This window comes from Phascolarctos cinereus, unplaced genomic scaffold (assembly GCF_003287225.1).
Source record: "Phascolarctos cinereus isolate Bilbo 61053 unplaced genomic scaffold, phaCin_HiC Scaffold_726;HRSCAF=1367, whole genome shotgun sequence".
NCBI lineage: Eukaryota > Metazoa > Chordata > Mammalia > Diprotodontia > Phascolarctidae > Phascolarctos > Phascolarctos cinereus.
In genome coordinates, this window is record NW_027556098.1 from 41,994,647 (window position 1) to 42,010,019 (window position 15,373).

Sequence of the window (15,373 nt, forward strand, 5' to 3'; positions counted from 1 at the left end):
TTGCATTGTCAATCACCTTCTTCTTGATACTGTCTTCTCTCTAGATTTTTTGTCACACTACTCTCCCCTGGTTCTACTACGTGTGCAACTGCTCCTTCTCAATCTCCTTTGCTGAATCTTCCTGAATTTTCCTCAAGGCTCTGTCCTGGGCCCTCTTCTCTTCTTCCTCTATATCATTTAACTGGGTGATCTAATCAGCAACCATGGTTTCAATTGTCTTCTTTCTCTTTGTAGGTGATTCTGAGATCTACTTGTACAGCCCTAAACTCTCTCTTGATCTCCACTTGCCTATTGAATATCTCAAACTGGATCTTAAGATATGTCTCTTAGACATCTTAAACTCAATATGTCCAAAACTAAACTTGTCTTTCCCCCAAAACTCCCCCCTCTTCCTAACTTCTCTATTACTGTGGAGGGTACCACCATCCTCCCACGTCACCCAGACTCCCAATCTAGGTGTTATCCTTGACTCCTCATTCTCTCATCCCCCATTAGTTGCCAAGTTCTATCAATTCTACCACTACAACATCTCATTATATACCCTCCTCTCTCCGCTAATACTGCCACCACCCTGTTGTAGGCCTTTATGTTCTCACACCTGTAGTATTGCAATATCCTCCTGGTTGGTCTCCTTGCCTCAAAACTACCTACTCCATTCCAACCTCCACTCAGCTATCAAGGTGATCTTTTTAACATGAAACTCTAAGCATATCACAAATATCCCAACACCATTCAGTAACCTCCAGTGGTTCCCTAAGACCTCTAGGAGCAAATATAAAATCCTTTGGCTTTTAAAGCCCTTCATAAGCCAGCCCCTTCCTATCTATCCAGTCTTCTAATACCTTGCTCCCTCCATGTATTCAACAATTCAGTAACACTGGTCTTCTATCTGTTCCTTGAACAAGACACTTCATCTCTTGACTCCATGCATTTTCATTGGCTGTTCCCCATGCTTTTGATCTCTTATCTCCTTGTTTCCCTGGCTTCTGTCATGTCTAAACCAACCTGCAAGAATCCTTTCTTGTTCCTCTTTAATCTCAGTGCTTTCCTTCTAAGATTATCTCTAGTTTATGCTGAATATTTCTTGTTTGTCCAAGTTGTTTGTATGTCATCTCCTCCATGACACTGTGAGCTCCTTGAGAGCAGGGATTGTTTTATTTTATTTCATTTTGGTTTTTTCCTTCTTTTGTATACTCAGCACTTAGCACATGGTAGGCGCTTCATAAATGCTTGTTGATGTGGGGTCAGGGAGAGAGAAGTGAATGGAGAGAAGGAAGGGAGGAAGGAAAGAAGCAAATGAGGGAGGAAGGGAGAGAGGGAAGAAAGGGGAAGAAAAGGAAGGGAGGAAAAAAAGAGAAAAAGAATTTGGAACCTATTTTCCCATAGATAGTACTGGCAGACAGATTTGTTCCATTAGTCCTCCTTTCCTTCAGCTTCTTTCCTGTTGTTTTTATATTCTGTAAGGAGTTAATTGGGGAACCTGATCAACTTGATGTGTTTATAAGGAGGTGAGCCTCTGTTTTGGACTCTGATTATGTCTTTGTCCTAAGATTGTGGAGATGCCTATTGGCACCTGGCTAAAAAAAATATCTCCTTAGATCTCAGCAATTGAGAATGAATTAATTGGCTCAACCTCGTGCGGATTAGAAACACCCTTAGTTGTGGAGTAGGTATTTTGCTTTTTTAAAAATAGCTTTTATCAGAGAGCAGAGCCAAGACAGTGGGGAAAAGGCAGGGACTCACCTGAACTCTCCCAAATTCCCCTCCAAACAACTTTAATACTTCAAAATGAATTCTAGGGTGGCAGAAGGCATAAAAGGATGCAGTGAAACAATTTACCAGCCCAAGACAACCTAAAAGGTCATCAGGAAAGGTCTGTGGCCCCAAGGTGAGGGTGGAGTACAGTCCAGTGCAGGCAATACCCCAGCAATACAGTAGCAGGCCTTAGCAAGCCAGCTGAAGGCCTTGGGGGCAACTGATTTGGCAGCAGTGGATTTGAGAGCTTTCAGCCTACAGAGAGTAAAGGTGTTGGTCATCTGGTCAAGAAGGAGATTACAGGGGTCCCTTTGCTGGCATTGGTTTCAGGATTGTGTTGCATTGTCCATACATAGATCCAGGTTGCAGTCCCAGGGTGAAGAGGAGCACTAGCCTACCAGAGCTTATGGCTGCAGGGGAAGGGACCCTGTGGTTGCTTACAGACCTGAGCACAGGCCAGGAGAGTAGTAAACACATCTCTCCTTCAATTATACCACCTTGGAAGAATTGAAAACTTGCAGACACCAAAACTAGGTCTGAAAACAAAAAAACCTGAAGCTTGGGACAGTGCTCCTTCCATCCCAGGAGCAGAGCCCCACTTTAACATAAAGTTAAAAGTCAAGAAATAGGCTGGAAAATGAGCAAACAATAACAAAAAAAAAAAGAACCTGACTGTAGAAAGTTACTATGGTGACAAGGAAGTTCAAAACACAAACTCAGAAGAAGACAACAAAGTCAAAACTGCTATATCCAAAGCCTCGAATAAAAAATTTGAATTGCTCTCAAGCCTAAAAAAGAATTCCTGGAAGAGCTCAAAAGGGAGTTTAAAAATCAAGAGAGGTAGAGGAGAAATTCAGAGGTAAAAAAATGACAGTGATGCAAGGAAATCGTGAAAAATATAGTCAAGAGCTTGGTAAAGGGGGCACAAAAAAAAATACCAAAGAAAATAACACCTTAAAAAACAGAATGGGCCAAATGGTAAAAGGGCACAAAAATCCAGTAAAGATAAGAACTCCTTAAAAAGCAGAATTGGCCACATGGAAAAGCAGGTACAAAAGCTCACTGAAGAAAATAGTTTCATAAAAATTAGAACTGGGCAAGTAGAAACAAATAATTCCATAAGACATTAAGAAGTAATAAAACAAAATCAAATAATGAAAAAATAGAAGAAAATGTGAAATATCTCAAAGCAAAAACAACTGACCTGAAAAACAGTTCCAGGAGAGTTCATCTAGGAATTATTGGACTACCTAGAAGCCATGATTAAAAAAAAAAAAAGAGCCTAGATGTCATCTTCCAAGAAGTTATCAAAGAAAACTACCCTGATATTGTAGAACCTGAGGGTGAAATAGAAATTGAAAGAATCCACCAGTCACCTCCTAAAAGAGATCTCAAAATGAAAACTCCCAGGAATATTGTAGCCAAATTCCAGAACTCCCAGGTCATGGAGAAAATATTGCAAGCAGCCAGAAAGAACCAGTTCAAATACTGTGAAGCCACAGTCAGATGAACACAAGATTTAGCAGCTTCTCCATTAAAGGATTAGGGAACTTGGAATATGACATTTCCAGAAGGCAAAACAGCTAGCTAGGATTACAATCAAGAATCACCTAGTGAGATTGAGTATAAAAATCCAGGAGGAAAAATGGACAATCAATGAAATGGAGGACTTTCAAGCATTCATGATAAGAAGACCAGAGCTGAATAGAAAATCTGACTCTCAAATTCAAGACTCAAGAGAAGTATAAAAAAGTAACTAGGAAAGAGAAATCATAAGGGATTCAATAAGGTTAAACTGCTTACATTCCTACATGGAGAAGATGATATTTGTAACTCCTAAGAACTTTCTTATGATTCAGGCAGCTGGAAGAAGTATGCATAGATAGAGGACATGAATGTAAGTTGACTATTATGGGATGATATCTAAAAAAATTAAATTAAGGGGTGAGAAAGGAAAAGGTGAAAGAAAGAGATGGAATAGGGTAGGTTAGCTCACAAAAAAGAGCTTTTACAGTGGAGGGGAAGATGGGAGAGGTGGACAGAAGAGCACTTGAACCTTACTCTCATTGGAATTGAGGAAGGTTTCCTGTAGAAGGTGAGATTTTAGTTGAGACTTACAGGAAGCCAGAGAGATCAGTGGTTGGAGTGGAGGATAGCCAGAGAGAATACCCAGATCCACAAGATGGAGTATCTTGTTAGTGGAACATCCAGAAGGTCAATGTCACTTGACTGGAATAAATGTTGGGGAATAAGGTGTAAGAAGATGGAAAATTGGTCAAAGGATATGAAGAAACAGAGCTCAAAATAAGAACTGGAATGTATTCAAAACCACATGAATGGATGTTCTGGATCACTGAAGCTAAGAGAAATGCAAGTCAAATCAACCCTACAATTTTTCAAAAATGATAAATAAAAAATGGCAATAGTGAGAGATCATAAAAATGAGAAAAAGACCTACATGTACAAAAATATTTATAGCAGTTCTTTTTGTAGTGACAAAGAATTGGAAATTGAGGGGATGCCCATCAATTGAGGAACAGCTAAACAAGTTATGGTATATTAATATAATGGAATACTATTGTGCTATAAGAAATGAGGAGCAGGCAGATTTCAGAAAAAACCTAGAAAGACTTACATGAGCTAATACAAAGTAAAGTGAACAAGAGTGGGAGAATATTGTACACAATAACAGCAACACTGTGAGATGACCAATATGATTGACTTAGCTCTTCTCAACAATACAATGATCCAAGGTAATTCCAAGAGACTCATGATGGAAAATGCTATCTTTATCCAAAGAAAAACTGATAGAATCTGAATGCATGTTGAAGCATATTATTTTCACTTTTTTCTTAGCTTTTTACTTTGTTCTGTTTCTTCTTTCACAATATGATTAATATGGATATATGTTTTACATGATTGCACATATATAATCTATATCAAATTGCTGGCCATCTTAGGAAGGAGGGAGATAAAGGAGAGAGAGAGAGAAAGTTTAAAATTCAAAATTTTATTTAAAATGAATGTTAAAAATTGTCTTTACACATAATTGGAAATAATAAAATACAATTTAGAAGAAAAATGGCAATAGTCAATGTTGGAATGGGTTGTGGGATGTTATACACACTAATACATTGTTCATGGAGCTATGAAGTGATACAACCATTTTGGAAAATAATTCTAAATTATACAAAGTAACTAAAATTTCCATGCCCCTCATCCCAGAGATTCCATTACTTGGCTAATGATCCCAGGAAGCCATTGATACAAATATACACCAATATGCCTCAGAACATTTATAACAGTATGTTTTGTGATAGCAAAGTATCGTAAACAAAGTAGGTACCCATTGATTGGGGAGCAGCTAAACAAATTATGGTACATGAATATAATGGAAATATTAATGTACTTAAGAAATTATGAATGTGATGAATACAAGCATGGAAAGTTCTACCTGAACTGATGCAGATGAAGTAAACAGAACCAAGAAAATAATATACACAACTCCAATGTAAATGGAAAGAACAACCACACACACACACACACACACACACACACACACACACACACACACAAAAGTGAATGTAACAAAATTATAAAGTTAAAGCTTGAGTGGAATGAACAGGTATGAATGAATGCCCCCAACATGCTCCTTTGTGGGGGTTGAGAGGTCTTATGTTGCACATTATATATTGCTCGTGTTTTTAGACTTTTTCAATGTATTGATCAGTTGTACTGGTTTTTTCCTTTAATTTTTCTTCCCTATTTTTTGTCTTCAAAAAACTATTATATGAGATAGCTCTCTGGGAGAGACAGGGAAGGATATTGAGGATAATTATAATGATTAAAAAACAGAAAACCTCAATAGAAGTATTTTTTTAAAATTCAACTCAAATATTTTTGTAACTACTACATTACAAATACTGTTAGGGAATGCTGCAACAATTAAACTACTTTGGGGGCATGTTGTAGAAAGAATTCTTTTAAGGATATAAGTTGGATTAAATGGCATCTCAGGTCCCTTCCAATTAAGATTCTGTGATTCTGTAATTCATGCTTTCATCAAGTTTATTTATAGTCTAATAAAGATATGAAGTATAAACATAATGACTATTCTCCTTTCTCTCTCTCTGTCTCTCTGTCTGTCTCTAGCTCTCTCCCCTTCTCTCTCCTTTTCATTTTCCCCCATATATGTATTATGTATTTCATACACATATATATAGATATGTATATATATAAATATATTTATAAATACACATATATGGATATGCATATGAGCGATTAATCTCGTTCACTGGCATAGCCTATTATTTATCTTTATTCAGATGACTAGAAATCTATATATCTGGCCCCAATCTTATCTCTGAATTATCCACTTCCTGCTGGTCTTATCCTCCTAGATGTACCATCAACATATGAAAATGGAACTTATTATCTCCTCCCTATACTTTTGCCTCTTCCAAATTTCCTTATTTTCATTGATAGCATCAACTTCTTAGTCACTATTTTTTGTAACCCTGATGTAATACTTGACTCTACCCACACCATGCCCATATCTTACTGGTTGCCAAGGCCTTCTGACCCTACCTCAAAAACATTGATCTTTCTTTCCACTCATGCAGCCAACCCTAGTTCATCATCTTTCACTTAGACTACTCTCCTGGCCTTCTAATTGACAGCTTCCACACAGCTACCAAAATCTTCGGTACCTCCTTATTGTTTCTAGCACAAAATACGAGCTTCTCAGCCTGGCATTTAGGGCCCTTCATAATCGGGCTACAACTTACCTTTCAAAACTTATTTAGCATTATTTTTCTTTAGACACTCTACATATCAAACATAATATTCCTTCTTCTATACAAATTATATTCCATCCCACCCCCAGTGGAGAATACATTCCCTCCTTATCTCTATCTCTCAGAATCTTAATCTTTCAGGGTTCAGTTCTAGTGCAGCCTCTTCCATGAGCCTTTCTCTGATTCCTCCCTTGTCCACAAACACAAATACACAAACAGTTGTTAGTACTTTTCCAAAGAGGACTGTTGACACTGGGGACAACTTCTGACTAGGATCACATTGCCCACAGAGCACTGCAGTGTTCAGGGAAAGATTGTGCACTATAGCAAGGGGAGGCCCCATACTGAGGCATGGCATGTAGGATGCAAGAACAGGTGCCAACTAGTAGCTTTTTTGGCAACTACCCAGCCCTGTGTTACAAATACAGAGTGAAACTGAGGAGATCTGCACCCAGGGGTGGCATTCTGAAGTAGGGAGCAGCCACAGACCGTAGGCTATATAACAATAGAGGAGTGTGACAGTGAAATCTGAAATAACAGAAGAACCAAAGGTTTGAGCTTCTGAGCATATCAATTTATTAAACAATGCATGCCAATTGCACAAAAAGTCAGGACAGAGCATCCTCAAGTTGGCACTGGACCCCAAATACGGGGATAGACAGATTTTAGTGCATTAAAGGAAAACAATTGACGGGAAATAAACCTAGGTACACATTTGGGTAATCTGATTTCTAATTGGAGGAAAGATTAGGAGCTTTCCAAGTTGAGAGGGAAAGGGCAAACAAAAAATGCAGTTCCCTGAAATCAGAAAAATAGGTATCCCACTCCGCACTCCAAGTGTTTGTATTTAATCAAACAAGGAAACAGTAACTGATTGGTCAATATGGGGTAAGTTTTCAGACAAGACATATGGGTTGCTTGAGATATTATTGTAAGAAAACTCCTTGTATCAATCTTCAAACCTGACTGGATTTCTGGTCAGCATAATCTGACTTTTGTCTCTAAGCAACAGATAGAGGTAGTCCATCTTCCTAGCCATTCAGGGTGAGATTCAAACAATGCAGTAAAGTTTTCTCACAATTGCTATAATTGAATAAAGTTTTCTCATAAGCCAAAAACTGGACGAGATCTTTAATTGAGTAGAAAGGGAACTGAGCTAGATCCAGAATTGAGTCAAAAGATGGAGTCAATTTAGTTCATATAATTCCCACAGTTCTCTCAGGAACAGATTCAAATGCAAACAGTAGCTGTGTGGTTCAGACTCCAGTAGCTAGTGAGGCCTCAGTCCCAGCTTTTATCCCAGTCTAAAGGCTTCAGAGGAATAAACAAGGCAGGAATCACAGTCTGAAGAAGAGCCTGCAGTTCTGTCACTCTGAACGAACAGAACTCCCCAGCTAGCTAAGAGTGGCAGAGTCCAGCAGCAGTCTCCCTGATGCTCAAAACTGGTCAGGAACTAGCAGAGCTTAAACTAAGGAAGCAGCAATTAGACTTTGCCCTGGATCAAACCACTTTGGGAGTTCTAAAAACTTGTAGGTTCGTAGCCTTTCCCTGAGATTCTGGAATGAAACAATACTCAATACTCCAAGAAAGCAGCAGTAGGACCAGTCTAGACCTTTAGAAGTTCACAGACTCTAGCCCTGACATCAAGTTTGAAATCAGCAAGCAAACTGGAAGAATGAGCAAACACCAAAGGAATCCCATCATAAAAAGCTATTATGGTGTCCAGGACAGTCAAATCACAAACTCAGAAGAAGAGAAAGACTCTAAAATATCTTCAAACAAAGCAAATCACTTAACCTTGATGAAAAGACCAAAAGTGTGTCGAAACTTTGAATTTCAAATGCAAGAGTTAAGAGAAACATAAATTGTAAACATGAATGAGCATGATAAGGGATTTAAAAAGTATAAACACTACTTACATTAAAATATGAGAACCCTATCACCATCAGGAGTCAAAAAGGAAATTTAATTTGACAAGGCTTGGGTGTGGTTCTGTTATGTCTTTATGATTTTAAAAGAAGAATGGAAAGAAAAGGGAATTGGAACAAAGTAGATACTCAGGGAAGGAAAAAGATTGGGGGAGATTATCTCACACAGTAAGAGTATAGACAAGGAGGAAGGGATGGGGGAAGCAGCTAACACTTGAATCTCTCATCTGAAGAGGTAAGCGTGGGCGTGCCTACGCTTACCCACACAGAGACACACATACAACACACACAGAGTTGGCTAGAGAAATACATTTCATTCAACAGAGAAATAGAAGGGAAAGGTGAGAAAGAGGAAAGAAGAATTAAATGGAGAGTAGATTAAAGGAAAGATTAGTCCTAAGCAAAACACACTCTCAATTAAAAATATACAAAAATATAAGCTCTTTTTGAGATAGCAAAGAATGGGAATCCGAAGAAGTGCCTATGAAGTGGGTAATGGCTTTGAACATGAACAATTTATGGTATATAAATGTGATAAGATGTTACTGTGATGTAAGAAATGATGAAAGGTATGGTTTCAGACAAACCTGGGAAGACTTGTGTAAACTGATATAGAGTGAAGTGAACAGAACTAGGTGAGCAATACAGTAAAGTCAAATAACTTTCAAAGATTTAGGAACTCTGATCAGAATAATAACCAACCACAATTTTAGAGGATCAGTGATGAAACCTACCTCCTGATAGAGACTTTAAGACTCAGTGCAGAGTGAGACCAAAAAAAAATTTTTTAATACGGCCAGTGGGAAAATTTGTTTGACAAGAGTATACATGTTTCTGGAGGGCGGTGGGATGGAGATATTTTTCTTTTGTTCTAAATTGTGGGCAGGAGTCAGAATGGCAGAGTGAAAAGGCAGATTTTTGCTAAATGAAAAAAACATAATCTTTAAAGAGCAAACTATATATGATAGAGGCCCACAGTTTCATGTATAATCCTCTTTTTCTGTTTAACTATGTATATGAAAATGCTCATTTTATCTGGTGTTTGTTAAGTTCAGAATAAAAATAAAAAATTTTACCTGTCTGTCCTAGCTGAAAGTGGCTTACTCACCTAAGTAAAGCTGAGCAATTGTGTAAGATACAACAACAATGGTACATGAGCTAGAAGTGGGGAACCTGTGGCTTCGAGGCCACATGTGGCCTTCTAGGTCCTCAAGTGTGACCTTTTGATCGAGTCCAAGTTTTACAGAACAAATCCTGTTATTAAGGGGATTCGTTCTGTGCAGTTTGGATTCAGCCAAAGGGCTAGTAATTCCCTAGAACTGTGGCACCTTTTTTGCTTACATTTCAATAAAAAAAAACCATTGATTTCAGATAATATTCACTTTTCATAACATATGATATATAATACTGTAATGCTGTACAGCAAATAAAATTCTTAAAGCTAAAACATTTTATAACCTGAATCTTACCTTCCACTGTGTCAGTTCACTAGCATTATAAGAGCATTGTACTATATATTATACTGCTGCAAAACTCTCTGCTTTGACTGCCCTCTGAAAACCAAGGGGAAGGTTGCTGGGACTTTAGTCGCTGCTGTCGGAAGACTCTCAGACTGGCAAAGTCTCAATATCACTTCTGACGCTCTTGTCCTTCATAGCTGATGGATGGCACTGGAGATCATGAAGAACCTACCAGCTTGAAATATACAACAGCTACATCTGCTTTGTGAGCAGTTTGAGATCCTTGAGGCTACGCCAGTTGATAATGGTTGCAGATATTCTGGCACCAAGTTTATCCAACACCTTTATTTTCTCACGAAGCTGCATCACTGACTTTGCACACTTGGGCTTAGAACCCAGAGGACTTACACTATGCTTTGGAGGCCTAATTTCAACACAAAACTTGAGTTTTAAAGACAAAGAATTAAAATATGCAACAAATTCACAGGAGGTCTTTATAACAGGGTGAACAAGACCAGCGAAGCATCTAATAAGATACCAGCTGTTTCACAAACTTGAAGGCATCCTGCCTTTCATTTTTTTCTCTACTGTATAACCACAATAGGAGAATGCTTGGAAGTCAATAAAGTTAAATTCATGAATGTTAAGGATTGACTCTATGTGCCATTTGGTAAATAATGTATATTTGTTCATGACTTAGGATGATCAACTAGTTAATACATAGTTTTAACCTCCCACAAATATGTAGAAGTATATAATTCCTATATGAACCTCCTATAATTATGTATATTGTATGCATATACGTATACATACTGTATTGTGTTATATATTTTGTTAGTAATTAGCTAATCTGTTTACATAGGATTCAAGGAAATCTCACCTGAAAAACTGCAGAACTGGAACACGGTTTTAACTTCTCAAATTAATATCATTACCCAAAGAAGGGATGCTACGGCTCATCGCATAATGTCAGCAAGGCTTCATAAGATTAAGGAACTGAAAAATGAATTAGCTGATATTCATCATAAACTAGAAGCAACTGTCTTAGAAAACCAACTGTTGAAACGACTTCAGTTCAGGCACTTGAAAGCAATAGGAAAATATGAAAATTCACAAAATAATTTACCTCAGCTTATGGCTAAACATCAAAGTGAAGTAAAAAATCTAAGGCAACTTCTTAGAAAATCTCAAGAGAAAGAAAGAAATGTGTCCAGGAAACTTAGAGACACTGACAGTGAATTGTTAAAAACCAAAGATTCCTTGCTAACATTGCAGAAACTTTCTGAAGACAAAAATCTTGCAGAGAGAGAAGAACTTACACAAAAATTATCTGCCCTTACCACAAAAATGGAGGCAAATGACAAAACAATACAGGTTGGTTTTTAAATTATGATTTAAAATTTTTTTGTATAACAATGGCTATGATTTTTAATCTGTGTAAAATATCTTTTACATATTAGTAGTACTTGGCATTTTATAATATATGAGATAGTGTGGCATAGTGAAACCGTATCTGTAGCTTTGCTGATAAGTAAAGCCCATAAAGTCCAAATTTCAAGTCCAGGTAGTTTCAAAAAGTGAAAGAAGAGTTATATTGAAGCCAGTATAGCGATTAAAGAGAGAAAAAGGGATACTAATGCTAATGTTTAAATCATATGGCGAGAAGGAACAATGAATGATATTCATTTGTATGCAAGTTGTTCTGAAGCAGTAGTATGGAACTTATTTTCTATCTAGAACCACTGAACAATCTAAAAAAATCAAGTAATGGTTACACAAGTAAAACAACAAAATAAAACAATTTAATTGGGGGAGGGGCAATGATGAAAATATAAGACATTTTTAAATTAATAGAGCACATAAATCTCTATCCAATAATTAAATCACACATTAGCATATTTTACATATAGCTAAGAGCATCTAAGAGAGAAAGAGGGGAAAAGATATAATGGAAAGAGAAAAGGGCTGAGTTGGGGGAAGGTGAAAGACAAAGATAAACTACTTAGCATATGTCTCCAGACCACAAAATACACATCCTTGCCACTGCTACTGCCAACAAAAAATTGCTTTAAATTCCTCCCCCCTCTATAAGGTTTTATGAAAACAAATATAATGTATCTAAGTTGAGAGGGGAAATAATTAACGGGGGGAAGGGGAGAGAATCTTTGCAAGTTTCTGTAATAAAAGTCTCATTGCCAACTGTATTAAGGAAGTGATTCAAATTAATAATTGATAAGACTAAGAACTATACCCCTAAATGATAAATGATTTAAGAATTTGAACAAGTGATTCTCAGAGGAAGAAATCTAGCCTTACTAAAGGCATATGAAATTTTGCATCTCTCTAAGCTTTGCTTACAATTTATTTTTGATGGAATTAAATGCTGCCTTCTTAGAGATGTACAAACTGTCCTACTAGTAAACCCTGTGGTGTTCGCATTTAGCAGTTTCTGAATTTCCCCACCATTTTCATCAAACCAGTATTGATGGTTGTGAGTGTTCTGGCCCAGATAAATAAACGCAGTGCTATACACCAAATCTCTGAAAGGTGCTCACTCCTCTTCTGCTCCATTGTTGCCAACTGTGTGTTGGCTTAACTTTCCCTCCAAGTCAGCAGCAAACTGTTCACATTTGGAGAAGCACTCTAATCTGTTGACATTCAGTCTTCTTGTCTTGCATTGGGCCACCCTTTTTGTTGAATGTGAATGTTTAGCTTAGAGAGGATACATCTATGATCAGTCCAGCATGTTGTGCCACACATTGCGTTTGTCACTCCCACATCCTGTCTATCTTTTCACTTTAGAATGATCTTGTTTATTAAATGCCAATGTTTGATGTGAAGGTGCATCCACAAAGTTTTACTGCACAGTGTTGGCGATGAGAAGGTCATGAGACACATAAATCTTCAGTAGTATGTAACCATTCCTGTTGCTGTTTCCAATTCTCTTTCTCCCAAGGACTATCTGCTATATGTGATACTCTGTGAATACTCTGGCATTAAAGTCACCAAAATTACAAGCTTGTCTTCTTTCAGCACGTTGATGAGGAGGGTCTCCAAGCCTTCATAAAATTTTTCTTAGACGTCATGAGGCTTTGTCACAGTGGAAGCATATGCACTAATGATGATGGTATGGCACTTTCCTGCAAGTGGCAATTACATTTTCATGAGCTTTTCACTCCTTTTGGGAGGCATACAAGCTTATTGACTAGATTAGATTTAATTGCGAAACTTATGCCAGCTTCACAGTGCTCCCCATCATTGTGGCCACTCCAAAAAATATGTATCCAGCTCTGACTTCAGTAAGCTGGCCTTCGTTTGCCAGCCTTGTTTCACTCGGGGCTGCTATTTGGATACGATACCTGCTGAGTTGTCTCTCACAAGAAGAGCTGTTCATTCCTCTTTCAGGTCTATTGAATTTCATGTTCTCCATAAACATGCACGCATTTCATGTACTAATGGTGAATGGAATCATCTTTGCAAAAGTTTTTGTATTTTTTTAATGTTTTGACCACTGAATAGGATCCTCACCTGCTGTGGTAAGCAAGACAGTGTTAGGTTAGGTGAAGCAGATAATTTTTTAGGGTATCTTTTCTACCCCCTTCCCCATGCAAGGAGGTGAGCAGTGCAGTCCTTCAAAAAGCTGCTCAGACACCCAGAAGGCTGCATCTCAACTAATTATTCCTATATCATTCTGAAAAATTCAAGGACTTTAATACAGATGACTGATTTAATACAGACATACAAGATCTTGGTATAAATCTTATTTGTAAACCTGCCTCAGGAAGATCATGAATCATTATCATCCCTAGGAAAGAATTTGTGTGTTGACTTATTTTGGGAACAGGATCCCCCTCCCCAATTACAAATACTCCTTGAATGAGGAGGAAACTTGGAAAAAAAATTTTTGACTGTGTATAGTACAGAAATGCTTTATGTGATGATTTGTGGTTATGATAATTTTGAAATTATATTTGGAATAGTTAGTGCTAAAGTTACATCTTGAACCAACTTACTCTTAACAGACTCCAGTCATAGGAATATATTTTTGCTTTTTAAAGCAAAAATTACTGTAAACAAGCAGATGGCAAACCCAAGTACTCATCTATATAGTTGTTTAGGGTATGGAATTGACTATAATCTCAGAATGAAAACAATAAGATGTGCTAAAGTATCACAGCAACAAGACTCATCATAAAAAATAAAAATCACAGCATAACTACATTGATCAGATTGCTATGAAAGGGAAAAGCAGGTTAGGACCACTAATGCACCGGCAGTACTGGTCCTCCAGTCCCTCCAGGCCCAAGGACACAGAATGACTCAACCCATGTATCCTCAGTTCCATTTGATCTCAAGCAGTGATAGTAGAAAGTGTATGAATGGATACCACAGTCAGGTTCAGAATTGACCAGGATTTCTTGTACAGGAAACTGAGTCAAGAGAGGCTTACTTTAGGCTTCCCAAAGTTATCTTCCCAACCATTTTCCCAGGGGCAGATATCCACTGGCTGTCAATCACAAATCTCATTTTCATTGAGCTGCTTGCATTTTTCTTAAAGTAGTAAAACATTGGCTCAAAGACACAACAAATCTGAAGACAAAAGTCAAAAAGAAAATTCAGAGTCCCAAAAGGTTTCACCTCAAACAGCCAAGTCTCACTAATCACAGTAAGACTAGACATAATTGTTTTCAATACTCTCAAATTGTTGCAATAAATAAGTTAGCAAATAAAAAGTTATCAGACCTTCCAAAAAAAATCACACAAAAGGCTGTATTTAACATTCTTTTCTTCTAGTATTTCCTTTTCCCAAATATGTCTTAAAATTCAACCTGAAGTAAAAAGCAGTGATTAGATTTTAGCAAAGCAATTTTATTATATAAATTCACATAGTGAATATATTATGGTAGTTTACTAACACTTTGTTTTAAAAAGCAAAAATATATTTCTATGACTAGAGTTTATTAAAAGTAAATTGGTTCAAGATGTAACGTCAGCATTGACTATTCCAAATATAACTTCAAAATTATCATAACCACAAATCATCACATAAAGCATTTCTATACTACAAACAGTCAAAAAATTTTTCAATTTTTCCCCCTTATTCAAGGAGTGTTTGTAATGGGGGAGAGGGATCCTGTTCCCAAATAAATCAACACACAAATTCTTTCACAGGATTGATAATGATTCATGACCTTGCTGAAGCTGGCAGGTTTACAAATAAGATTTATACAGGATCTTTTGACCACTCCCTTTTTCCTTTTAAAAAAAATAATCAACTATTATTTTCCCTTTTAAAATATACCCATTTAAATGCTATTTTCACATGATAACTCGATTAGTAATTTCACAGTATCTAAACCAAAAGGAATTAAAATCTCCAATGACATAATATTACCATTCCCTTAACAGCATTTCTTATAGAATGGTTTCCCAG

At 37.1% G+C, this 15,373-nt stretch overlaps 1 protein-coding gene across 8 annotated transcripts in view; it reads left to right on the forward strand.

Moving 5' to 3' along the window:
• Positions 1 to 15,373, forward strand: part of LCA5L (lebercilin LCA5 like) — a 58,167-nt gene that overhangs the window by 19,996 nt on the left and 22,798 nt on the right. For all 8 annotated transcript variants that reach the window (XR_013482845.1, XM_078146485.1, XM_078146486.1 and 5 more), the window contains exon 5: positions 10,802 to 11,313. Coding sequence is in view for 7 of the 8 variants with exons in the window: in XM_078146485.1 (XP_078002611.1) it covers positions 10,802 to 11,313 (512 nt within the window). In the remaining variant the exon portion in view is untranslated. The remainder of the gene's footprint in view (positions 1 to 10,801; positions 11,314 to 15,373) is intronic.